The 27787-nt window shown below is 35.9% G+C and overlaps 3 protein-coding genes across 3 annotated transcripts; 1 reads left to right on the top strand and 2 right to left on the bottom strand.

The window, feature by feature from the left end:
* Nucleotides 1-1768: 1768 nt before the first annotated feature.
* Nucleotides 1769-5623, bottom strand: LOC114761585 (RNA polymerase sigma factor sigE, chloroplastic/mitochondrial). The gene is made up of 6 exons (XM_028950991.1): nt 5544-5623; nt 3987-4736; nt 3506-3652; nt 3153-3389; nt 2494-2757; nt 1769-2261 (listed from the first exon to the last, which is right to left on the bottom strand). Exons 2-6 carry the CDS (start codon nt 4677-4679, stop codon nt 2064-2066), a joined length of 1539 nt encoding a protein of 512 aa, XP_028806824.1. The 5' UTR covers nt 4680-4736; nt 5544-5623; the 3' UTR covers nt 1769-2063.
* Nucleotides 5624-16314: 10691 nt separating this feature from the next.
* Nucleotides 16315-18199, top strand: LOC114761586 (probable WRKY transcription factor 30). Its single transcript, XM_028950992.1, has 3 exons — nt 16315-16965; nt 17107-17235; nt 17332-18199. Exons 1-3 carry the CDS (start codon nt 16655-16657, stop codon nt 17972-17974), a joined length of 1083 nt encoding a protein of 360 aa, XP_028806825.1. The 5' UTR covers nt 16315-16654; the 3' UTR covers nt 17975-18199.
* Nucleotides 18200-20409: 2210 nt separating this feature from the next.
* LOC114761588 (transcription factor SPEECHLESS-like) lies at nt 20410-21980 on the bottom strand. Its single transcript, XM_028951001.1, has 3 exons — nt 21636-21980; nt 21001-21507; nt 20410-20493 (listed from the first exon to the last, which is right to left on the bottom strand). Exons 1-3 carry the CDS (start codon nt 21978-21980, stop codon nt 20410-20412), a joined length of 936 nt encoding a protein of 311 aa, XP_028806834.1.
* Nucleotides 21981-27787: the final 5807 nt, after the last annotated feature.

Genomic DNA, 27787 nt, shown 5'->3' on the forward strand with positions numbered 1-27787 from the left:
AGAGACATTTAGTGCTTATGGCATGTTCCTATATATAAGAGGCACTTAAAAGTTGTCTCTACTTTTTTGTGTTGATTTCCTATTTTACCCATATTTATTGTCTCCAACTCACACTCTCTCTCCTTCCCACTTCTCTTTCTTTTAATAAATTACCATTGTTCTCTCTCATGTTCTCTCTCCTTATTAATGAGGGTATTTTTGGAAAAAGAATTATACTTTTTACATATTAATTGTTCTTAACTAATTTTAACTGTTTTTTTGATTAACGTAATTCGGTTATTCGTCTCTTATAATAAGGAACGGAGGGAGTACATTGCAACTTTGATAATTTGATATCGTGTGCGCAGGCCGGTGTGAATGATTGGTTTGATGGCAGACCAAAAAAAAACCCTACAATTTGTCAGCTCTCAAAACGCATCGGCTCGTAAGAGACAGGATCTGAAGAATTAGGATGGCCTGTAGCTCATGGTTGGCCAACAAAATGCATCGAATCCAGTCTTAATTTAAAAGCCACGCACATAGAGACTAGAGAGAGAGAGAGAGAGATGGAGAGAGAGAGAGATTGCCCACTTCTAGTGGATATGTGTTGGGAGACTCCAACTCTCTTCCAGCGTATCTCTGTTCCTGTTGGCTGCTGCACAATTCCATTCAAAATTTTCTGCTTGCCACCCCAGTAAACCAATTCAATAACTCTGCTCTTTCAAATATTTCCCCTTTTAAGTGGTTAGTTAAATACAAACTAAATTAATCCATTTGGTTTAACTAAGTTGTTTTAATCAAAATTTTGATGAAGAGATTGTTATCTGAAAATGCAGAAGTTTTTTCATTTTTATTAGTCCAGCTATATATTGCCTTTCAAACCCCACCATCTTTCTTCCAAAGCAAGATAGTAGTGCCATTTACATTTACTTTAGATTACTCAAAAATGTATTCCCTCCCCCCCCCCCAAAAAAAAGTTTCAAGAGAATAAAATTCCCAATGGCTGTATATATTAATTTCATTTGATTTTTTGAAGATAGAAGTGAATCATTTGGATCACATTTAAAAGACGCAGAAACAACAACACAGGAAGAGAAAGAGCAGACAAAATGGAAATGGGGGAGATTTTTTTTTTTTTAGGGGGGGGGAGGCTACAATGATTGCTAAAACAGGCACACCCACGAGACAATATCTTTAAAGCTTGTTGAAAAAAAATGATGCAAAGGAGCTGTTGCTTGTTTTCACAGAACTCCTTTCATGAAACATGTCCTCCCACTCATCAGAGCTGAAAACTTTTTCCTGTTTTCTAGACTCACTTGCCTAACTCCACTACATTGGCTTACTTGGATTCAAGTCACCCTCCAACCATAACATTAAGTGCTGCTTCTATCCCTTTGTCCATGGAATTTAAGTCAAATCACACATCCAATCCAGCGATACTACCATGACCCAGCAAAAAGGTTGGTGCTCCGCAACTTCGGACTTCAACAACTTGATTGGCACACTTAATGAATATTTATATCAAGTAACTTGAAATATTTGGAGCATGGTATCTTAATATCGTAAAAAGATTCAAGTAATTTGGGCTACGATGTCCAAAATCTGGCCCAAGAAAAGAAAACTATATTGTCCAATATGCTGTTCAATATTGGGTCTAAGTTTAAATTGGCTCGCACACATCTGTGGCTTAAAGCCGAAAATTTTCTATGGGTCCTGTTCAACACAAACTACCGAGGAATGCTGGTCCAAAAAACAAAAAACCAAAAAAACTACCGAGGAAGAACATTTCTGCGGCAAATAACAGTGCATGGCACAAGAAAAAGCCTCATCCAGGGAAGATATGTATACATATAAATATATCTATTACATGTGACAGGTATAGGTGGTTATGTGTATGCTTATGTGCAATCTCACGTCTTTCACAGATTACATCGGTATAAAGTTATGATTTTTTCTTTTTGGTGTGCTTAAATGACTGATACAAATAATCATCAACTTGCTGTCAATGGCTGCATAACGCGGGACTACCAGCCACCATGACAGGCAATTCTAGAAGGGAAGCATATACATTATACACAGTCAGTTTATACAACGTAGCGACGAAGATAGTCCAACCGGGCAGGATGCTTAAGCTTCATCAAAGCCTTGATCTCGTGCTTCCTTACCATTTCCCTAGAAATGTTCAAATTCCCAGCGATTTCTCCCAATGTTCTGTCTCCCTTACCATCAAGCCCGTACCTTTGCCGGATCACTAAACTCTCCTTCGGCTTCAAGGAATCAAGCTGCGAGTGATGCTCAAAGATTAGTCCCAAGTATTACCACTGAGATACAAGGCCTCTTTTTTTCATCATACTTCTTAAAACATGTTTTAAGGGCATAACTTATCACAAATTCAAAAGACTTGTGGGAGTTCATCATGCATAATCTAATTATCATAGTCATAGTTCTATAGAAAGACCTGTTAGAATGAGATATACAATATCAAGGTAGGATTCTTGGAGATTAGGCCATTACCACATCATCAAGTGCGAGCCTCAGAACAGCAGGCTGCTTCCTGCTATCGCCGTTAACACCTTCGAAATCGGTGACTCCATCTATAAACTCCTCTTGGGTGATTGCATGCCTCGAGTGAAGGGAAAGTATAGGTTTTGAGGCCTTCATTACTTCATGGTATCTTTCAGGAGAAATCCCAACTCTTTCTATTATCTCCTCCTCTGTTGGTAACCTCTGAAGCTCAAATGTTAACTCAAGTTTTGCTCTCTGAATATCTACCCTAACCTGCAAAATTACAAGCACTGAAGCTATAAGCAGAAGCTACTCAAGCACAGCCAAATTAACTAACATAGGCCTCCATCGTTGTGGATCTGATGGCACACATTTTGTGAAGGGGCATCAACAGCCAAAATAAGATATGTTTTTCAGTCTTCACAGACTGGTTCATGTAAAATCCTTCTAAATCTAATAGCTAGTGAACACAATCATGGATTTTGCCTGATTTTAACCACAACAATCCGGATGATTAGAAATTTTCAACATTTCAAAACTGTTACTGGGCATGAGTCTGTTTAGATGGGGAAAATGCTTCCTGCCTAAAATGGAGAATAATGGCAATTCAAAGATATGCTATTGTACGCAAAGTTTCAACGCCTAGCTCATATAGGAAGAAAGCATACCGATTCAAGTCCAAATGGGACACGAGTGAAGCTTGAGAGGGTCATGGAACGAATAATGGCATGTCTTATCCAAAACAAACCATATGTGGATAGCCGAAATCTTCTTTTTGGCTCAAAACGATCAATTGCTGTTATAAGTCCCTTCACTCCTGCCTGACAAAGATCTTGGAACCTTGCGCCATTTGCAAAATCTTGAAAATATTTGTTGATCACAAACAACACAAGCCGAAGATTGTGCTGCAACAGATATCGGTATGATTTATCAAATCTTTATGCATTTCTTCTTCCATAGAATAATGGGATCCAAAAGAAATGAAAATACACAAAATACTTTTGACCATCACCATTGTTACCTTTATGAGCTTGTTGCGTGCAGCTCGACCAACTTCGATTGCTCTTTTCACTTGAATGCTGCTCATGTTTGCTGCAGCACCTAGTTCATCGTCTGTTGGCTCTCTTTTGAGATCCTTTTGTAAATCTTCTTTTACTCGAAGGAGAGCCTAAATAATAATGTTAGAATGAATTCAAGTCAGGATTTGATATATGTCGCTCCCGTACCCTTATATGGTTAAATTTCAGCACAGGAATTTGTAATGCTTCAAGTCAAGAGGCTTAACACGATGAACATGTTACAATAAATTTGTAATGCTTCAAGCTAAATCTAGCATCACTTGGAAGCTAAAGCATTCAGGTTAAATAAATTCTTGACATGCAGACCCGAAAATAACTACACTTCTTTGTCTTAAGAAAAAAATAAAATCAGGAAGAGAGAACCAAAAAATGCTAGCTACTTTAAAAAAAAAAAAAGAAAGGAAAAAGAAAATCACAACTCACCTTCATAGGTTGCATCAACTTGAACAACCAAGTATGCTCTGAAGGGGGAAGAACTGGAGGAATCTTCATTTTTTTCCAATCCAAGCTGACTAAATCGGTTGCTGCTGAATAGTCCCTGACAAGCTCCTCGATTTTCTCAACTCTACTCTTCACGTTTCTTTTCTTTCTTGTCGGAGCAACCACTTCCTCTTGTTTGTTCCTTTTTAACGCAATTCTCTTATCAAGACTTAATCGTTTGACCTTCTTATTCTGGTTTCTAACCACACTATCATTATCCATCTGATTGTCACTATCAGTCTTCTTCCTTCTCCGTGAGGCTCTCCTGAGCCTACCATCTAAATCTTCCTCACTACAAGTATCAGAGACTGGGCTCAGTTTGAATATATTTTCAAGTTGGGCAGCAGCTTCATTGTAATCCATATCCAAAGCGGATGGAGACGCTTCATCCGTAAAGGCAGCTTTCACTCTCTTTGGTAATTTATTAGCTTTTGCTATCTTTTTACGGTGTGCCTTAGCTGTGTCTATCAGTAGAGGAATCTGCTCTTGAGGTGCAACCAAGGAAGTATTATTGGATTTATCTCCTTTAAATGCTACAATTGCCGGTTTCTTCAGTGCAGGCCAATGACTTGAAAATTTTGTATTCAGTCCTAAAGTAGTCCGAGCAGCTGAGCTAGATACAGTCACAACTCCCATAACAAATTGTTTAAGCTGAGTATTGAGATGAATAGGCAGATCTTTAGTGCACAGATCCTACAAAAAATTTTCATGTAAGCTTTTCCGCCATGGAGTTGCCATCTTCTCACACGAGTTCAAAACTAATAAAAAGAGTAAAAACTTGATAAACTCACCGAAAAGAAATCAAATATTGAAAATTACCTACACACTCGCCCACACAATGAATACTGATCCAGAGCCCACATGGCTCCAAACGACTACCGACCATAACCGTGTTTAAAAGCTAAAATAAAATTCCCGTACCAAACGAAGAAAGTAATTAAATGTACCAAATTCTCTCAGCCAACTTACTAATGGCATTATATTACTTATATAATCACTGGTTCTTCTTGCTATGTTAGTGGAAGAATGTAGCCTTGCTAAGCAACCCAAACAACGCACATTAACGCACCAAACCAAGTTCAACTTTTGTTGACCAGAACGTTTGCTAAAAGTGTGCGGGGCACTTCTAATTCAATTTCACCTATTGAAGCACAATTTCTATAGACAATAGAACAGAAATGAACACGATTAAGTAGCTGAGGAGTGTAGATCCTCCACTCGCACTTGTAAGTTTCACGCACAAAACATTACTGGAACGAAGATACCATTATCTGTGTTTCTCTATCCATCAACCTCTGCCTAGAGAAACAAAATACACTTACACAACACAATAAATCAACACAACATAGGACGGAAGCTGCCAAACAGTGCCGCTAAAGTGTTGAAAAGCCCTTCAAATTCTCAAGATTCCGGGGAAAAATCAAGCGATGCAACAATCAAAAAAGCAAATACTTCAAGATAGCTTAACTGCATAGCGATTTGAACATGAAAAATGAGTACCTATGTCAGATTGGGGTGCGATGGTGTGGGGACGAGCTCTCCGAAAGAAGATGTACGCGGATACCCCGAAGAATCTGCGTGTTAGAAGTTCGTGAGGTGGGAGTCTTAAACTTGAATTGCGAGAATTACGGCGTCCACAAATAATATCTATGATTAATCAACGGCCAGTAGCGACGGTCAGTGAGATCTACAGTGAAGGACGGTACACATGGGATGTGATATGGAAGATATGCAAATGACGTGGCAAATAGCCTGAAGCGAGAGGAACGTCGTGGCTCTTTTGGAGTGGGGGAGGAGATATTTTGTGCGAAATTGTGGATGACATCTTGGACACGTGGTTGGCTCTAACAAGTTGTGTGGGACCCAATATAAGAGGTTGTCTCTTGGTTACGTTGCTCTTTATCAAACCATGAATTAATTTAATTTAAGCGGATCACGGAGCTCTGGGGCTGCGGGCTTTCTCTTCATGTCTTGGATATGCAAAACCACCCCTTTTAAATTGCGTAATTTACTCTTAACAAAAGTCGTCACTTATTTCTTTTGGAAAGAAAATAAATCTGTATAAAAATTACAGGAGAGAAAATAGATGATAGTTTAAGTGGACCTCATAATATTGATTTTCTTGGCCAGCAATAATAATGTTTTAATTCTTATGAAAATTATACTCCACTATATTTCAATCGATTTTATAATTTCTATATTGACGAATATATTAGATAGAATATAAGTAAATTTTAATCAATCCTTTTAAATATAAACACTTATTTTTTAATTTTAACAAAGTTATATACTTCTGACAATTTGTGCAAAAATGTGGAGAGACTTGTGTGGTCTGAGAATAGCTAGCTAACAGATTGCATAATTTTCTTTGAATATAATTTTTTGCCCGATTTGTGTTTCTTTGCAAAATTATTTCATTAACTGTCTTGACCGTTGATTTGTATTGACATTTTGTTATGTTTTAAATCATTGTGCTAATTTTTAATTTTAATTTAGCATGACTTTTTTTTTTTGGGCCAGACTTGTTATATTCAGCATAACATTTTCAAACCAGGGAATCAAATAACGAAGTCATAAAAACACTGCTCACAATAATAAAAAATTTCAACAGCTTACTGCTTTTATATGCGGTTGGCATGCGCGTGCATGTGCGGTATGCACAATAACGATCCATGCGTTGCAGAACACAAATGATTCGTATAAAAGCCGCGCTCTCCGGAAGCAATGTCCTGTGAAAACCGTTGGCTCCATGTATTGCATGGAATCCACCACGCAGGCGTGGTTGTAGTATTAAAATTATAATCTCTAACTAGCTAGCTGTTATGTTAAATACTTCTCTAATTCTTAATATAGGATCTAATTGTTGAGTTGGCTTTAATTCTAAACATAAAACTCATTTCTCATATTTATCAATTTTTTTTTAAATTACCCTATGGATACTCTCTCAACTATAATCAAGTAGAAGAAGGAGAGGGAGTATTAAGAAAGATGATTATGGTGTTTTAGGAAAAATATGTCACATTTCTTATAATTAACTAATTTACCTAACTTTTATAATATAATTAAATTAGTTAAATAGGTCTTATATTAAAAATCGGGGAAGTATCAAAAATGAGATTTCTATTTAATTTTTTAACTTTAAAAAGTATCTTTTTAATCCTTTAACTCTAAAATCGTTAGTTTTAAATTATTTTTTTGTAATAATCACAATTTTAAGACTAAATGACTAAAAATATATTTTTTAAAGTTAAAGAATTAAATAAAAACTTTATACTACCTCCGGTATTTAATATAACAAGTAGTTAGAGATTATAATTAATCATAAATATAAGACTTCAATCAACTTTGTTTCTCAAATTTATAATTTTTTTTGAATATCTTTATTGACTATTAAAGGTTCTACCAAGGTAGGAAATAAAAAGAAGAGAATATGATAAAAAATTTTAATAAGCTCGGTTTAAAAAATTTAAAAAGTGGGGGTTTTAAATTTTTTAAACCGAGCTTATTAGAATTTTTCTTCCTCTATTTTTTTCTCCATTTCCCTCGTACTAAATATAAAGGAAGGGGAAGGATAAAGAAGAAAAATTCTAATAAACTCAATCTAAAAAATTGAAATAGCTGGGTCAAAAACTTTTAATTAATTTTCATTTTATATTTTCTTTTCATTTAAATTTTAAAATCTCACTTATTTGATTTTTTAAATTGAGATTAAAAGCGCATGGCTCTTCCATTTCCGCATCGGTTTCAGATTTTTTTATGTCTAGCTTCATCTGATACTTTGGAATTATTTTTTCAAAATTAAAACTGTGCCATATTAAGAGGGTTTTAAAAAAAAAAAAACCTGGTGTTATAAAAGCTAATTTCATGAATTTCTTTAATCAATCCTTAATAATCGAAGAGGGTGTATATCCGCGTACCAAGACAAGCGTAGTGTAATTTTTTAATTATATCTGATTAGAATAAAATAAAAGGAGAGTTACAATAAAATCCCAAAAAAAAATTACAAAATAAGTCTAAGAGATTGTCATATTCTACTCTAAAAGTTGTTATTACAAATTGTTTAGATTGTTATTATAACCTTTTAGCAAGTATCTTATTATAATTCTTCTTAAAATAAACAATTTTCCCTCTCCTATTCTTCTCTATATATGACATATCCCTTCCTGAATAGTGAATCTACATGCTAAATTGCTTTTTTTTTCTTTACCAGAACATGCTAAATTGCCTTTATTGCTTGAAGAATAATAGCTTTCAATATTTTTATTGCGAGCACACCGGAATAAAAAATGAGAGACCTTAGAAAACTTGAGACTAGGGGTGTTCATGAAGCCTAGTTGCTCGTTATGCCCGTCCAAACCAGCAAAAAAAATACCCAACCCATCCAAAAAAAAATAGCCCGAAAGAACTATTGGACATGTTCGAGCTGGGCAAACTGTTGGGCAGGGTTGGGCATCGGACACGGTATGCTGCTCTGCCCATTTGGCCCTGCCCGCAAAAATATATGTAATTTTATTTATATATATTTTATTTGCCTCATATTTATTTCCTAAATCAAACGCATTGTTGTATCGATATTCAGTATTCATTATACTTATTTATTTTTGAATGATTTTGAGAGTTAGGAACTAGAAAAACAATTAAGTTTAATAAAATATACTAACAACATTTTTTGTCATAGTCCACTCCTCTTAGCTACTACAAAAAGTAGTTTCATAGTATATTAATTAATAATAACAAAATCAAGGCCAAATTTCCATTTTAATATAAAGTTACATTAGATTATTTAGAGGGATATAAATAATTAGTTAATTAATATAGTATATTGACTTGTTGGGCATAGAAGCCCGCCCTGCCCAGCCCGCATTTGCCCAGCCCAAACTTATTAGGGTTTTTCATGGGCAGGGCTGGGCAACGGGCTACATTTTTTAGCCTGTTCATTCTTCGGGCTGGGCATCGGGCAAGGGTCCTGCCCTACCCGGCCCTGCCCATGTGCAGCCCTACTTGAGACCAGCACGAAAGCCTGGAGTGTGAAATGACATAGATGCCCTTTGATGGAGTCTAATCTGCCGAGGCCTCACGTCTTGTCCCATATTGCAACCTCCATCAGCATCTGCTCGGTTCTTTTTTTTTTTGGTAAGAGAAAATTTTAAGAAGTGGATTGGACTCACCTACGATCCAAGAACAGAACACCTAATGCTTAATTTACTGGGATATGTCTTTACCGGTACGGAAGCATGATAAGCAAACCCTTTTTTTCTGGCCTAATAGATAGAATCTCTCAGCTTCATTATGCTGTGTGATGTGTCCGCCAAATCGAACCCTTTTTTTAAATGAGAGAATCTGATCCTTTTACTAACTGAACTCTGTCGGTTCTATTTAGTTGGTCGCTTAACGAGGAGCGCCCGTCACGGTCTCATGATATAGGCCCTATCATGTTCTAGATGACCCATAAAATTGCGGCCTGTCTTTTACTCCTTTAGTCTTCCTTTTGTTCATACAAAACCACCGGTATGTTCAGTTTTTTTCACCTTTTTTTTTGCCAATAAAACTTAGTACAATTGATATTTAATTAAGTTCTTTAAATATTTAATTAGGAGTTTGATCCCACACAATGTCTCGTGACATGTACTAAAATCTTTTTCAAAAGTTATGATGTGAGAATATTAGTTACTGTTACTAACGATGGATGCCATGGATGCCTTAGGTTCAACCGAAAAAAGAAAAGAAAAGCCCCTTGGTTTAACTATAAGCTGCAGCTTGCAAAATATACACTTGGTTTAATTTAGTGGCAAAATAATAGTAGTTCTTTAATTTTGTCCATCCCTTCTTGTTGGCTCCATGGAATCCACCACGCAAGCGTGGTTATGGTACTATAATTATAGTCTCTAACTAACTGTTATATTAAATACTGAAACTAGTATAAGGTTCTTATTTAATTTTTTTAACTTTAAAAAATATATTTTTAGTCGCCTAACTCAAAAATTATTAATTTTAAAATATTTTTGAGTAATAATCCTGATTGTGTTGAAAACTAAACTTTATATTTTAGTATTTAAGAATATTTTGTCAGTATTTAATATCCCAATATTATTATCTTTTGTTAGCAGTTTTAAGATTAAATGACTAAAAATATGCTTTTTAAAATTAAAGGATTAAATAGAAACCTTATACTACCTCCGGTATTTAATATAATTGCTAGTTAGATATTATAATCTGTCATAAATATAAAACCTCAATCAGCATTATCCCTCAAATTTATAATATTTTCTTTAAAATACTTTTATTGACTATTAAGGGTTCTACCGGGGTAGGAAATTAAAAAAAAAGAAAATGAAAGAAAAAATTTTAACGAGCCTGGTTTAAAAAACTAAAAAAATGGATTAAAATTTTTTAATTTTATCCTATATCTTTTTATCAAAATTTTAAAACCCTACTTTTTAAATTTTTTTAAATTGAGCTCATTAAAACTTTTTTTCCTCTTTTTTCTTCTCCATTTCCTTCATACTAAATGCAGGCCCTTTTGATATGAGATAAATGAAGGGGAAGGACGAACTCAATTTAAAAAATTGAAGTAGCTGGGTCAAAAACTTTTAATTAATTTTTATTATTTTATATTTTATATTTTCTTTTCATTTAAATTTTAAAATCTCTTTTGTTCGATTGTTTAAATTAAGATTAAAAGCGCATGGTTCTTTCATTTCCGCATCGGCTTCAGAATTTTTTATTTCCAGCTTCATCTGATACTTTGGAATTATTTTTTTAAAATTAAAATTGTGCCGTATTAAAACAGTTTATTGTGTGTTTTTTTTATAAAAAAAACTTGTTTTTATAAAAGCCAATTTCACGAATTTCTTTAATCAATCCTTAATAATCGAACAGGGTGTGTATCCGCGAACCAACACAAGGGTGGTGTAAAAAAGAGAGTTATAATAATTAAAATTCTAAGAAAGAAAAATAATTACAAGATAAGTCCCAAAGATTATCATATTTTACCTAAAAACTTATCATTACAAGCTGTTTAAGTTGTTATTAGGACTTTCGATAATTTTGTTTGCTTGGGATTTTATTGTAATTCTTTATAAAATAAACAATTTTCCCTCCCTTATTCTTCTCTGTATATCCTTCCTGAATACTGAATATACATGCTAAATTGCTTTAAAAAAAAACCAGAAAATGCTAAATTGTTTCACATCGGAATAAAAAGAGAGAGACGGAGACCGTAAAAATCTTGAGATTAGCACGGAAGCCTGGAGTGTGAAATGACATAGATGCCCTTTCATAGAGTCTATTCTCCCGAAGCTTCACGTCCCGTTCCGCGTTGCAACCTCCGCCAGAGTCTGCAAGGCCACCGGTTCTGTTGATCTGGTCGCTTCACGGAGAGCACTCGTACTCCTCGTCATGGTCTCATGATATAGGCCCTATTATGTTCTAGATGACCCAGAACATTGCGGCTTGTCTTTTACTCCTTTAGTCTTCCCTTTGTTCATACCAAACCACCTGTATATTCGGTTTTTTTTTTTTTACCTGAGACTGAGCACAGTTGATATTTAATTAAGTTCTTTAAATACTCCTCTGGTCATTAATATAGGACTCAATTCTTGAGTTAGTTTTGGTTCTAAATATAAGACCCATTTTCATATTTATCAATTTTCTCTAAATTACTCTTATAGATACTCCCTTAGTCATAATCAAGTAGAAGAGGGAGAGGGGTATTAAGAAAGATGATTATGGTGTTTTAGAAAAAACGTGTCACATTTCTTATAATTAACTAACTTACCTAACTTCTTTAATCTAATTAAATTAATTAAATAGATCTTATATTAAGAACCGGAGGAATATTTAATTAGGAGTTTGATCCTGACAATGTCTCGTGACATGTACTAAAATCCTTTTCAGAAGTTATGATGTGAGAAAATTAGTTATTGTTGCTAGCGATGAATGCCTTAGGTTCAACCAAAAAAGGGGAAGAAAAGCCCTGAGGTTTAATCATAAACTCCGGCTTGCAAAATATACACCCGGTTTAATTTAGTGGCAAAATAATAGTAATTCTGTTTGTTGAACTCGTTACAACCATTTGCGTCTGAATTGGTCTAAAATTCAAACTTTCTCGATTTGAATGCTTCAAATGTGAGACTTTGCTGTCACGAAGACAGGGCCCACCAAACATGAATCATATGGCCAGTGAAATTAAATGAAACTCAGGTGCAGCCCCCCCCCCCTTTTGTTCGCAGGTTCGCAGGTTCTAGACTTTCCAATGACAGGAATTAAAATTTATTACTGTGTGGCAACTACAGAACCTGGCATTTAAGAATTACGCGTTTTCTGTTGTTTTCGCGTGGACTCGTAATAAGTTTCTCTCCTCTTGTATGGATCCTGTATAAATGTACGGAACAGTTCTTCATACAGTAAGCAAGTATACAAGTATAAAATCACACATGATTTATAAACAGCACGTCTTATTAATTTTTTTCCCTATATTTTATTCTTAGACAGATAAAAGTTTAGGCTAGTTGAGTTTAACAAAATCTTGTACGTTAATATTAAAATAAGTTAAAATGCAGTTAACAGAAATATTTGTTCCACATGATGAGGCGTTGGGTTGGGGGGTTTAGGTTCAGCCTTGCTCTTTATAGTATATTTCGATATAATTATGTGAGGAGAAGTCAAAAGAAGTTCGTATTGAAGAGCTGTAAGACATGAGACGGATGCGCGTTTAGAGGGGGATCAACGTGCAAATAAAAGAACCGAGAGCTACAGTTTAGTCGTACAAGATTCGTTTATCTATTACCCATGTTGTTGGTAATTTAAACTTTCAAAAAATAGTTTTTTATTATTTTTTTAAAAAGGAGGGATCCAGGAAGCTGTCAATTCATTTCAATTCAGTGTTGAAAGTCGCGATGATACAGTGAATCGGACCATCGGATCATCAGCGTTTCACGTGTCTTCGGGAATTTGTTAATTAACAAACGTTCATACTTAACAAGAAGTAATCAATCATCAACCCCACTGTGTTAATTAAATAATACCAAAAACATATTATAAATTAACATGTGTTACCTCTGGTTTTAATCATAACTCAAAGTTAATTACTTTAACCTTCTTAAAGAAATAATAGTAGTGGGAGCTGGTGGTTTTAAACTTACAAAAGCATGTAACTTTTGGATTTTGTTTTTCATTAAAGTTAATGTTGACAATAAAGTGCCATATTAAACTTAAAAACATACTAATTAACATAAAAAACAATGAAAATAAAAATAAATGAAGGAGTGGCATAATTAAAAAAAAAAACTCCTTTGATCCTTAATATAAGACCAATTTAATTAATTTGATTAGATTAAGGAAATTAAGTAAGTTAGTTAATTATAAAAAATGTGACATGTTTTTTCTAAACCACCATAATCATCTTTCTTAAAATTCGCTCTCCCTCTTCTACTTAACTATAATTGAGGGAGTATCTATAGGGGTAATTTAGAAAAAATTGATAAATATGAGAAATGGGTCTTATATTTAGGATCAAAACCAACTCAATAATTGGGTCCTGTATTAAAGACTCGAGGAGTATGAATTTTACATTTTGATTTCATAGTTAAGACCGAAAGAAATATATGGTTTTGATCATACTCCTTCCTGAAATATAACTTACAAGCAGAGGCTGATCATCGTCAATTCATGCGACGGTAGATCATAAATAAAAAATAGGGAAAATTTCAGTTAAGGACCGCAGAAGACAATTTATATTAATCAAGGACTAAAAATTTCTGAAATTTTACTGCAGGACTAAGGGACCAAATTGAAATTAAAATTTAGAATGAGATTACAATAATATCCCTTCTTTTTTATTTTATTAAAAAATAAATATTAACCGGAGATACTGTTCCGACCACCGGAGGTTGGAGGTCTAGCCACTGACGCTCAGGTGGCCACCGTCGGGAGTCCGGCCACCGGTGGCAGGAAAAGTAGCTCCGGCTGACCTCCGGTGGCCGAAATTTTTTTTGTTTAAAACAAAGTAGCCAAGGGAGGGTTTGAACCCATGATCCCTTGGCACATCAAAAGGTTTGCAACCACCAAGCCAAACAATCCATTCAAACATAAAATGCAAATAAAAATACATATAACAAAACAAACGCAATTGTTTGAGTATAAGTGAACAAGTGAAATTAGATGATTTACAAGTGGAATTCAGCAATTTACAACAAAAATTAGACAATCTACAAATAACATAATATAAGTCATAATCCCAAATGCAAGTGTTTAAATGCAAATGAACAAGTGAAATTTGAAGATTTACAACAAAAGTTTATGGATTTACAACCCAAATTTGACAAACACAAAAGAATGCACAACCCAAAATGTAAGTGTTTGAGTGTAAGTAAACAAGTGAAATTTGACGATTTACAAGTGGAATTCAGCAATTTACAACAAAAATTAGACAATTTACAAATAACATAATCGAAGTCATAACCCCAAATGCAAGTGTTTAAGTGCAAATGAGCAAGTGAAATTCTCTTGCAAATCTATAAACTTTTGTTGTAAATCTTTAAATTTCATTTGCTCACTTATACTTAAACATTTGTATTTAGGATTGTGAGTTCTATTATGTTATTTGTAAATTTCCTAATTTTTGTTGTAAATTATCGAATTTCACTTTCAAATCCATAAACTTTTGTTGTAAATCTTCAAATTTCACTTGCTCGTTTGCATTTAAACACTTGCATTTGGGGTCATGACTTCGATTATGTTATTTATAAATTACCTAATTTTTATTGTAAATTGCTGAATTCCACTTGTAAATCGTCAAATTTCACTTGTTCACTTACACTCAAACGCTTACATTTTAGGTTGTGTATTCTTTGTGTTTGCCAAATTTGGGTTGTAAATCTATAAACTTTTGTGGTAAATCTTTAAATTTCACTTGCTCATTTGCACTTAGATACTTGTATTTGGAATTATGACTTCAACTATGTTATTTGTAAATTGTCTAATTTTTGTTATAAATTCCTGAATTCCACTTGTAAATAATCAAATTTCAATTGTTCACTTACACTCAAACACTTACATTTTGGGTTGTGTATTCTCTTGTGTTTGTCAAATTTGGGTTGTACATCCATAAACTTTTTGTTGTAAATCTTCAAATTTCACTTGCTCATTTGCACTTAAACACTTGTATTTGGGATTATGACTTCTATTATGTTATTTGTAGATTGCCTAATTTTTGTTGTAAATTGCTGAATTCCACTTGTAAATCGTCTAATTTCACTTGTTCACTTATACTCAAGTAGTTATGTTTGTTTTGTTATATATATTTTTATTTGCATCTTATGTTTGAATGGGTTGCTTGGTTTGGTGGTTGCAAATTTTTTAGTATGCCAAGGGGTCATGGGTTCAAACCCTCCCTTAGTCACTTGTTTTAAACAAAAAAAATTTGGCCACCAAAGGCCGGCCGGAGCTACTGTTCCTGCCACCGGTGGCCGGACTCCGGTGGTGGCCACCTGAACGCCGATGGCCGAACCTCCTACCTCCGGTGTTCGAAACAGTATCTCCGGTTAATATTTATTTTTTAATAAAATAAAAAGGGAGGAGTATTATTGTAATCTCACTCTAAATTTTAATTTCAATTTGGTCCCTTGGTTTTACAGTGAAATTTCAGAAAATTTTGATCCTTGATTGATATAAATTGTCTTCTGCGGTCCTTAACTGAAATTTTTCCTAAAAAAATATGGCATGAGCTTATTTTTATTTAAAAAAACAAAAAGGAGGGCAGATGATGACGAGAGCAGACGTGGGAGGAAAACGTCACAGGTCTGTCTCATCCAGGGACAGCCACGTTGGAACTTGGAAATGCAGGAACAGTAGCGACGCGTAAGGAGGTTTCAGATTTTGAAGATTCCTGGTCTTCGGTGTTCCCCAGGTTCCCTTCCTTCACTCCCACTCTCTCCCTTCTTTTTTTTCTTTCCCCCCCCTGTAAATTATTAAATGATCGAGGGTCAATCACAAGGAAGCTTTGTGCATTAGCGATTTAGCATAGAAGGGTCAGCAATTAGACGTCTCATCCTCATCCTTTCAAATTTCAACCCCCCTAATTTCTATGACCAAAGACTAGTCTCCCCCCTCCCTTTTTGAATTTCAACTCTCCCATTTTCTCAGTCAAACTTTCCCTCCTCTTTATTCACTCCTTTTCTCCCTCACTTTCGTCCTTCAAGACCAAGCATCACCTTCTTTAAAATCTCACTTACGGACTCACCTTCATTCTCCACCTTAATCTTACTATAACCACTTCGAATCGTCTAGGACACCACACACAAAAGCTCTGCTACTGCAGCATAAACCTCCACTTCATTTCTTGTCTGTTTAAACCATCTCCTATCGACGTCTTTGCCTGAATATATCTCAAAACCCAATATCGCATACTTGGCCGTTACACGTGTCGTGGGTATATCTTTCGGCTTTGGCTCTGTTCATCCCCTGTTTTGGCCTTCTCTCTGACATGTGTCTGCAGAAGCTCTGGGTCTGACGCCGTTCAAATTGTTCCACCGAACCTTCCACCAATAATTTGGGGTATAACTGTAAGTCCGTCGCTGCACAAGTGAGGTCTGGCTGGGACTGGGGGCTTCATGGACAAAGTCAACATGGGAGAGTGGGAGAGTCGGCTTATCAACGAGCTAGTACAAGGCAGGGAGCTGGCAAGGCGACTTCAGATGTGCCTCCACTCGCCGTCTTCCTCCCCAGAAACCTGCGAGTTCTTGATCCAGAGAATCATAGCCGCATTTGAAAAGGCACTTGCAACGGTAAACTGGAATGGTGACGCATCGCACCTCACACGGGTCGGAATCGTCCCAACTTCTGAGTCACCACCTTTTAGTGGCAGTCCTCGCAGCGAAGACTCTGACAGGGATTTCCAAGACCAAAGTGCCTCCAAAAAGAGGTACGTACATACGTACAAATGTGTGTGTGTGTGTGTTCCGATAGCGAATGTTAATTTATACACCTCTCCAAGTTATACCTCGTTAAGGGCCTAGTGCTGTCACAGTTTTCTGATGTAAATTTTTTCTCGGATCTATCGCAGAAGAAGCATGCCCAGGTGGACAAAACAGATTAGAGTTAGCCCAGGGATGGGGGTGGAAGGGACTCTTGACGACGGATATAGCTGGAGGAAATACGGCCAGAAAGAGATTCTTGGAGCCAAGTTTCCCAGGTGTGTGTATATATATACATGTGCCTCCAGTTTTATCAACTATATGTGGGCCATTTGTGGCTAAAAATTATACAACTGCATTTGGTGTAAATGCAGAGGCTATTACAGATGCACCCATAGAAATGTTCAAGGATGCTTGGCCACGAAGCAAGTGCAAAGATCTGATGAGGACCCCAACGTATTTGAAATCACCTACAGAGGAACGCACACCTGCTCACAGTCATCCAATGCGGTTGCTCCATCTGGCACTCAAGAAAGCCATGAACTGAATCCGAATGCTGTAGATCCTCAGCAACATTCACAAGAGCAACTACTTTTGAACCTTCGAGCTGGTCTGAGAGTCCAAACCGACAATCTAGATGTCCCCGCCCCGGAGCAATCCTCATCGTTTACCTCACTTATATTTGGTTCAACCTCCTCCATTATGGATCACGAAAACCGAATGTTTACAAGCTCCATGCTCGAAAACAATTTTGCCGACAACCTCACTTCTGATCCTTCCTATATGTCCCCAGCCACATCAGGAATAACCAGCTTTTCCGTGTCCCCAAGTGGAGGAGTCAATAACATGTTTGGTGAGATGCCAAATATGGCAACTACTTCTGGGTCTGAGATCAACGACATAGTCTCAGCCGTTACTTCCGCCGCAAATTCCCCAACCGTTGGTTTAAACCTTCCATTTGATCAGTTCGGATATGATGGACACAGCTTCACTTTTGATAACCAGCGATTCTTCTAATTACTTTTGCATATTCAGAATAACCATATCATAGCGGGAAAAAAATGCAGAATAAACATGTGATAAGGCAGCAAGCAGCTGTATTGTTTCTAGAAGGAACCGGGGGGGGGGGACATTATGTCTTGACCGCTTGTCCTGCATAGATGGGCCGGTCAAAATCGTTTTAGCTTTCCCATCGCCGTTTGATTGAATCATTCAATTAATTATAGAGCTTTTTCTTGTTCATGGCCTTCCCAGAAGCTAACGGTTATTGGGTTGGTTACCATGTATGGTTGTACGAGGAAGAGTGAACCAGCGATGCATTAACTTTTGTTTCCAACAATGGATCATAGCTATGAAAAGGAATGTTCAATTTGAAGATGCAGAGCCTGGCACAGCAAAACCATTCTTCTCCGATTGAAGAACAAAATTCTTTCTTGTCAGCAAAATAACCATAGCTGGATCATAAACGGCCTTGTATTAAGAGGAGTCCGTTCCGGCAATGAGAACTGGCCCATATCGGTCCACTAAGAAATAAAAGCAGAGGACGCCCACTCTAGACATGTTTTAGGCCAAAAATAGTTTTCATCAATGTGGGCTCACATCAAATCTCAATAGTCCAGACTGTCCCTTCATCGGGTAATTTGGTTCCCAAGTCCGCCTAACCCAACCAAGGGAGTGTTTGACAAATATGAAAAGTGTTTTTTTTAAAAATGTTTTTGTAAATTGAGAATTCTTCTATATATTTATTTCATATACGGTTTTAGTTTCATCCAAACACCCCAAATTCGCATCTTCTAACCTCCAAAAAATATGGATAGTTAATTCTGGGTCGACGGAGGAAGCTGCTTGCTGAGCTAACATTAAAGTTCCAAGAAAATTTTTCCAGTGCTAATTCAAGTGAAACTTCTCCTGCACATAAGCGTTTTCTGTTTTTTTTTTTTAATTCCCTTCACTTCAAATTTTCAAAGGACTACTCGTCTCTTTTATTTCACAAACCCCATATATGATGGGAAAGAGTTTTGCCCAGGCGCTGTGATTAATGTTCTTCCAATCATAATGAAATGACCTAAAATAGTACTCCCTCCGTTCCTTATTATAAGAGACAAATAACCGAAATACGTTGATCAAAAAAACAGTTAAAATTAGTTAACAATTAATGTGTAAAAAGTATAATTTATTTTCCAAAAACCCTCATTAATAAGCAAAGAGAGTAGGAGAGAGATAATTAAAACATTAAAAGAAGAGAAGTGGGAGGGAGAGAGTGTGAGTTGGAGATAATAAATATGGGTAAAATAGGAAATCAACACAAAAAGTAGAGACAACTTTTAAGTGTCTCTTATATAGGAACATACCATAAGCATTAAATGTCTCTTATAATAAGGAACGGAGGGAGTATAACATAATGGTGAAAATTAGGTTAGTGGGTCTTCCAAGCAAAAAGAGGGCCATTTCCCAGATGTAGTTTTCTCAAACATTTTGATGGGGGAAATACGGTGGGTCATTTTAAAGGACTGTGTACGTGTGTGTGCATATATATATATAGAGAGAGAGAGAGACACACACACACATAGAGAGGGAGATGCGTGGCTAACTTGGGGAGAGATAGTGACGGAGATCCAGCATTTATTTTATTAGTAGAAGAAGGAGGCCTGTTTTGAACAATGTTTGTAAAATGGTAGTTGTGTGCGCGTACAATTCAATGAGCCTTCATTAATATGGTTGGCCCATTCTGAGAATTGTTACTTTTTTCCCCCTCTCTCCTTTCCTTCCCCCCCCCCCTCATATTAAATAATGATGAACGTATTAAACCATAAAGAACTAATAAACGTACACTTTGAATCTTGTTAGGTTAGAGGGGAGGTATCAAACCATAAAGATCCATATTTTGATTCTTAAAAGTACTTGATCCCCAAACCCATAAATTTTGTCCATTCCTGTCTTCCAACGGATAAATAAATTTGATGAGCATTCATGGGGTCTAATTATACATTTAGCTCATCCCCAATAGTTAGGTGGCAGTACTAGCTAGCAGATAGTAGTATATAAAATTAACAAAGATGAAGGCGTTTTATTTTGGAAGACATAACTAATTGTCTAGAATTTGCTTGATCTCATATGTGGGAATGAAATGACATTTGAGTTCACACTCTAAATTTCGAACTTGGCAGCAGTCAATTACAAGAACCAGCTATGACTAACACCTCTTGACCAATTACAAGAGCCAGCCACAAGAAATGCAAGCTAATGGCTGTGCAGGTATCTACTATGTACGCACTAAGAGGATATCAATAGCTTTTAATATTAAACACTACAAACTCGTGAAATACTATTAAATAAATTTTGAATACTCGGAAAAAAAAAACTTATAAATCTGACATATTCAAAATTTATTTAGTAACATTAACGGGTTTGTGTCTAGCGCGCCCTGTTACCTTAATTATTTCCCGAAGAAGTCACGAGGGAAGCCCATGAGGCGAGAAAGTTTGCTGGACTTGTTGAGCCAGATCCTCGGCACTGAGCTGGCATTCAACTCCAATCTACACATAATAAGAATCAAATATTCATAATTAATTACAAGACCAATAAGAACACGTCGTCAATATACAAAAAAAGCATACTCAATCATGTCTTAAATCCGGAAAAGTTGGTGAGTTGAATTCCGCATCAGTATTTAAAACACAAAGACATATATAGCTGTAACAACGATCGTTCTAACGTATATATATGGTTTACTCAAAATGAAGACAACGCCTCTGCAAGATATCATCACGATTCCTGATACCCAGACAGTACATATCCAGTCAATAATATACTGTTCAGTAATCAGCGTGCTTTGATAATGTTTTGCACAGTTTCGGTACTGTCAAAAAACATTCACCATTATATTCTTACTACCACACCAAACTTCAGCCAATATGTCATATCGCCGCTTTGATTCAAAGGCTAACGGGCGTATACATATATTTTTTTTAATTACAGATTTCGAACATAGAGAAAATCATTTGTATGATCTTAAAAAAGATATATTTGAGTTGTTTGCGTACCTTGATGGTGAATGAGTTAAGTACGCTTTCTTCAGTAGCGGTGATGGTGACCTGAAGGATTTCGAGTGCCAGATCTTCAAGAGCGGAGATGATTTTTAAAGCTTGTCCAGGGATTGGAGGAGATAGAGTTTTTAAGAGGACGTGGGGCCCCGAGAACTTAACCTCGACGTCGGCAATGGGAGACTTGGAGTTTGCGACGAGCTCGTTGATATTGTCGTTGATGGAGGAAGAAGCAGAAGATGTGGGAGATGGCTCCAGAGAGCTGGATAGTCTGGGGTGGGGCTTATAGGGGCTACCTGGCTGTGGTGTGCCTGGGCTAATGGGCAGGTTTAGCCTAGGGCTCACCGGTGGCATCACTCTGGGAGAAAGCCTTGGGCTTGACACGAGCTTAGGGCTCAGAACCTCATTGTACACCTTTCTCTGTTTCTTGGCCTCCAGGGACTGCAGAAGTTGCTGCAACTCGTTGATGTACTCCACCACTCCTCCTATTATTGATGCTTGATCGCCCTAATTAACAACCCATGCACACATAAATATGTGTGTGTGTGTGTGGCAGGAGTAAGTTATTTACTTCACTGTTGAGAATATTTTTCGAAGAAATAGAGGCATGCATTGCAGGTAGAGTTAAGACTCACTCGTTTGACATAGAAGCAAGGCATGAGGGACCTCAAGACGGACAAGTGCTCGTTCATTTGCTTTCTTCGGTTACGCTCCACAGCGATATGAGATATCTTAGGTTCTTCGGATGGCTCCGAAAGCTTCTGTCTCTTGGTTCTGGGTGTAGTTTGAAGCTGAGTTAGGGAATCACATTGGAGAGCGCTTGTGGTTTCGTCGTTATTCTCTTTTGAGGTAACGGTAAGGGATTCTTCGACGGGAGGAAAATTGGTGAAGTCTTCGAGGGAGTCCAAAATGGCAAGCAGATCGTCTCCACCCAAGTCCAAGTCCTTGTCTTCAAAAATATCAGGGAAGCCGGCGTCCATGATCTCAGTTTTCTTTTTAGGGAAAGCTATGAGAGAAAAGGACTGAGGATTACTGGGGATGGTTAAGACCAAGGAAAGAAAATAAGATGTCACTCTCACGCTAATCAGCAAGGGTGTACCGCGCACTGAATCCCATGGAATTTCGATGCAGAGAGCAAACAGAAGCAGTATCAGACTAAAACAGAAGCAGTATCAGACTAAGAGCAGAACAATGCAGAAAATAATTTAAAGAAGATGACTCAGCTCAACGAGAGCAGTTATAGATGAAGAGAGAGGGAGAGGGAGCACAGAGAAGAGAGAGAAAGGTTCCCTATGACGCTGAGAAGGGAATATGTTGAAGATATAGTACTCCTACCGTCTTTAACGTAGCACACAATTGTTAAGTTGGTTTTTACCATAAATATAAGATCTATTTATTATATTTATTAATTTTTTCTAAATTACTCCTATAGATATTCCCTCAATCATAATCAAGTAGAAGAGAAAGATGGGGTATTAAGAGAGATGATTATAGTATTTTAGAAAAAACGTGTTATATTTTTTATGATTAACTAACTTACCTAACTTCCTTAATATAATCAAATTAGTTAAATGAGTCTTATATTAAGGATTGAACAAGTAAATTAATTGAGAGCCAGTGCTGAATATATGTGTGTGTGCGGATGTACGTATATTATTCCTTGTTAGTTATTTTGCTCCACTTAGTAAGCACTGAAACTTCAAGATATATACATGCATCAACATCACCAATGGCAATGACCATTATTTTTGTTGTTTTTTTGGGGGGGGGGGATAGATGGTTGTGAAGCATCACAAAACCATTCATTAATATCCCTGTTCTGGTCCTTTGGTCTCTGCTTAATTACATTGTGAATGAAGGAAGATAGTGCAACAGTCTAGGATAAATAAACAAGTGGAACGTAGTTGTGTATGAATCCTATCTCTCACAATTAGGTATAGATTGTAAGTTCACCATTTTACTTCATTTCTTTATCGCTTTCTAAATACATGCATGCTATCCCATTTAGGGTATGTTTGGATTGGCGTTGGCAAAACTGACTTCTAACTCAACTAACTTTTGTAACTGAAATTAGAGTAAAAGTCAATTAGTGTAACGTAATTTATGTTTGGATAGATGCTTTTAAAAAATCAGTTAAAAAAGTTAAAAGTTGTTTGGATGATTAATAGAAAAGTTAGTTTAGTTGTAAAATGACTGAAAAGGATATGGAGTAGTGTTTGAAATTTTATATTTTTAATGTGATAATAATTTAAAGAAACACGTTAAATTATTATGATAAAATATAAATAGTTTATTTGTAAAATTATAAAATAAAAACATTTGTTACGGAGAAAAATTTAAAAATATATTGTAGATAATTAATTAAATATACATAATGAACAAACATGAATATAAATTAAAATTTATCTGGTCTCTAATTAAAGTAAATAGAATCACATAATTAATTAGATCATAAGCTTTGCACAATTTTTCCATAAGTCAGTTAGAAAAGTTGATCCAGATTACGTTGGATAAGTCAATTAGAAAAGTTATTTTTTTTCATAAGTCAGTTAGAAACAAAGCTCAATCCAAACAGTCTTCTGAGCTACAATAAGCTACAAACCTCAATTTCACGCTTTCCCTTGTGCTTTTGGCATTCTAAATGGTAATCCAAACGAGCCCTTATTTTGTAAATGCAAGGTCTATAGCTTCATTCAATATATTTTAAATTTCGATAATCATTAAAGAACAATGAAATGTTTAAAGTTGAGTACATGCATACCTATATAGCTAATTAATACTACCGGGGGATGTCATGAATATCTCATGCCTATCAAATGGAAAACGTAGTGCGTGCCCACTCAAATTAAATATCTACACTGAGCCTATTTTCGCACTCTCATCTTTACTCCTCAATCCCTTAGCTGCTCTTCTAGTAGTATTCTTGTATTACTCCTTTGTACCTCCAACAGCTTCGACCGCCTACCCCATGTACCCAAACCGTCCCTTCTTGTTGATTAATTCACTCGAAAAAAGAAAAGAAAAGAAAATTAAGGTGGCTTTTCCATGTGTGAAATTAGCCAGAGAAAGTTATAATCTCATGGTTTCATTTGAAACTTTTATTACTTGTAGATTCACTGTGAGTATTCAAATTTTTAAATAATTTGGAGTGGCCGCGTCAGTTATAGCAGTGCTGATAATAAGTATATACTATCTCTGATTTTTAATATAAGACTTAGTTGATTAATTTGAAGAGGTTAAAAAAGTTAATTAAGTTAGTTATTTGTCGTAAATAGATATTTTATTTTCTAAAATGCCTTTATTAATCATATGTGTTTGAATTACAAATTGATGATAGTTTCTTAACATATGCAACCACTATAGAGATTATTTGAGAAAAAAATAGATAAATATTAGAGATAAGGTGAATTAGAATCTTATATTTAGGATTAAATTAAAAATTAAACTAGTTTTTATATTAAAAATAGAAGGTAGTATATAATTTTAAATCTTCAGTTTGAGAGACATTATGAATTAATTCACAGCGAGTTAGCACACAGGGCGCCCGCGCACATTAAAGAGCAGTAATTAATAGGGGTAACTACATGTGTCTGTTGTGAAGATTCAGAGATCTGAGTAGTCCCATCAGATTCAGATGTACACAGAAGCTGCGAGAGAGATGACAGTTCGAAGAATTTTGGGGAGAAGTTAAGTTACCCTCTTTATAGGGAATTAAACTAGAAACAAAGCAGCAGCATCTATGTGACTGTTCAAGGGAAAAACCGTAATAATAACAAAGCCTAAATAGGAATATCGATGTTGTTGCCCACGAAGTGGTGCAATATTGTCCCCCATAGCCATCACTTTCCCATACTTTTTAGATTCTATCCAAAAAGCCTTATTCTTTGTATGATTAAAGTCCTTCCACATTGAGATATTAGAGTATTAATAGTCAAAGCTATAAAACCTTGAAGTGGTCCGTTTACAGTAGGTTATCAAGCTATTTTGTTTCGACGTAAATTTACCAGTCTCATTAGTGCCAAACTAACACTCCCTCTGGTCCTTTTTCTTCCTTTCACGTCTGTATAAATTTATATATATGTATATATCATAGTTTCAAATTTACAGGAAGAATTGGGCGAGTTCTAGTTATCTAATTGAATCGATTGTGATTAATCAAAGTTTGAAAATGGATCATCTGAGGAAGCAATGAAGAGGACAAAATGCACAAACACGAGCGTTGATGAGATAGAGGAGCGAAATAAATGTGGGGATGACAGGACAAAGCAGAGGGCAGCTGCGACGATTAGGACAGAGGCAAAGTTCAGCAACTTGTCTCCTTCCTTTCATTATTTATTATGAAGAATGGTAGGCTTTCAATATGGAGGCACGACATCTCCGTGTCCCCAATGATCCCTCATTGCAATTCCTATGAATTAAACTTAATCACTATATATATATATGTATATATATAAATGACAAATACACATACAACAGATCCATACAGACAGGCTCTCTCTCTCTCTCTCTCTGTGCCTCAGTGAATGAGAGGTCATTATATTAATGTGGCAGGGTGGGTGGCACAAGTGTGTGACAAATAGGTCGGCAGCAATTGCTGGTTTCAGGCTTCATTTTTGGATTTTTCCTCTCCAAATGCGTCCATTTTTTCCCCACTCATGCTTCAATTTCCATATCTACCTCACCCTCAACCAACCCCTCTTTCTCTCTCCATATACTTAACAACATGCCATTCCCCAAACCAATTAACTGCTCCTTCTGTTTCTTATTATAAGAGACATTTGATGTTTATAACATATTCCTATATATAAAAGACACTTAAAAGTTGTCTCTTTTTATTTTACCCATATTTATTTTGTCTCCAACTCACACTCACACTCCCTCTCCCTCCCATTTCTCTTTCTTTTAATAATTTAATTGTTCTTTCTTATACTTTCTCTCCTTACTAATGAAGGCATTTTTAGAAAAAAAATTATACTTTTTATACATTGATTATTCTTAACTAATTTTAACTATTTTTTTAATCAATATAATTCGATTATTCATTTCTTATAATAAGAAACGGAGGAAGTAACTTATTAAAGACAACAATATCGGACGTTTATTGATCACTGGTTCCTCATTCTCCAACTGTGTGATGCATATAAAAGACAAACGTCTTTTCTACGTGTGTGCATATAGATATTAGAGGATTCTTACCAAGCTTCAGTGATTTTACTTGATTAGTCGTCAGATTTTCATGGGAAAAAGGTGATGCTTAATTAAACTGGGTATTAGGCTGCAAACATCGTTGTAGCTTCTAGGTTATAGTTAGCAACATTCGACTTTTAAATCATCGACGTCATGATGCCGAGCTTCCCGCCCGTTCGTTTTCACTCTATGTGCCATCATACAAACTTGTTAGGGTAAATCGCACATGCCACAAGGGATTTAGGAACCAAATGACGTAAGGGGTCCCTAGCAATTAGCAAAGGCCTAATCCCCAGACAAATATTATGGGACAGACAAGGGCGAATTGAATGTGAATGTTTTGAAACCTAAAACCCATCAAAGCTATTAATATGTCCGCAAGCTAACATGATGAGAAAGTGACATTACGTAGCTTTTATGTTATATGATCCATCGAGGGTGAGCGGGCTCTTCAATATGTAACCCTACGTCGATCTACAAGGTTGAGGACTAACAACGACTGAGTTTAGGTTGGAGCTAGGTCTGTTATATAGTGTTCCATAATTTATATGTTCTGAGATATTGGTCAAACAAGTTTTTAGCCGCAATTCTGATACAATCATAAAACCGTCCATGCTTAGGGTTTTGAGGAGCTAGGACCAACTCTGAAAAGCTAGAGAGCATCTGGCGACACAGACGCCCATCAAATTAAATGGAAACAAACAAGTGTGACTATTAAGAATGCTTAATGGGCAATGGCGATCCCCAACAGAATGTATAAATGTTGGGGAGAATGGGACAAAATTTGAAACCAGAGATAAAAAGGAAAAAAAAAAAAAAAAAGGAAGAAGAGATCGAAATGAATGTTGAGGTGGGGTCAGGACCCAGAGAAAAGAAAAGTTCATTGATTGACATGGCAAACAGAGAAGACATTGAAGAGCACACACGAAATGTATGAGAAAAACATAAATACAGCTCTTCTCTCTCACCCCCTTTATGTCCGTCGGCCTTCACGCCAGCGAGGAAAGAGATGTGAAGAGTATTGGAAAATGTGTGTAATCAGTGTGTTAGCGATGGAATTGGATTAAGCGGGCTGGACTGTGAGTCCCACTTCTTGATTCTCTTCCAGATTTCCATATCTTCTCACTACTTAATGATGGAATACAGAGGAGACATGATGATCCCACTGGTTCTACCATCCTTCTGTTGGAATAAATTAAAATATTTTAAGTTTTAGATTCAAATTTAAGATATAGTATGCATAGTACTTTTTTAAAATTGATTTCCCCCCTCATTTGAAATTCTAAATCCAAATGTGCGTGCAGTTGAAATTTCAAATCTTGAAATTGTCCAGGATAAGTTTGAAACTTTCAGGTTCTTTTTATGCATAAATATTTTTAAATTTGAGATATGTAAGCATTTAATATTTTGAATTTCCCTCGGGATTGAGGTGGCATGATGATCGAACAAAGCTTTGAGGGACCTTTTTCTTAAAGGGTCCATACTAATGATAACGAAGTGAAGCTGGCAGAAGATTTGGTCATGATAGTGTTGCAAAGGGAGTTCAGGAAAATGGGTCCTTCCATATTAATGTGTACGCCACACCCTTGTGTATTTTGTG

This window comes from Neltuma alba, unplaced genomic scaffold (assembly GCF_004799145.2).
Source record: "Neltuma alba isolate B1F8T4 unplaced genomic scaffold, ASM479914v2 tig00011126_pilon, whole genome shotgun sequence".
Lineage (NCBI taxonomy): Eukaryota > Viridiplantae > Streptophyta > Magnoliopsida > Fabales > Fabaceae > Neltuma > Neltuma alba.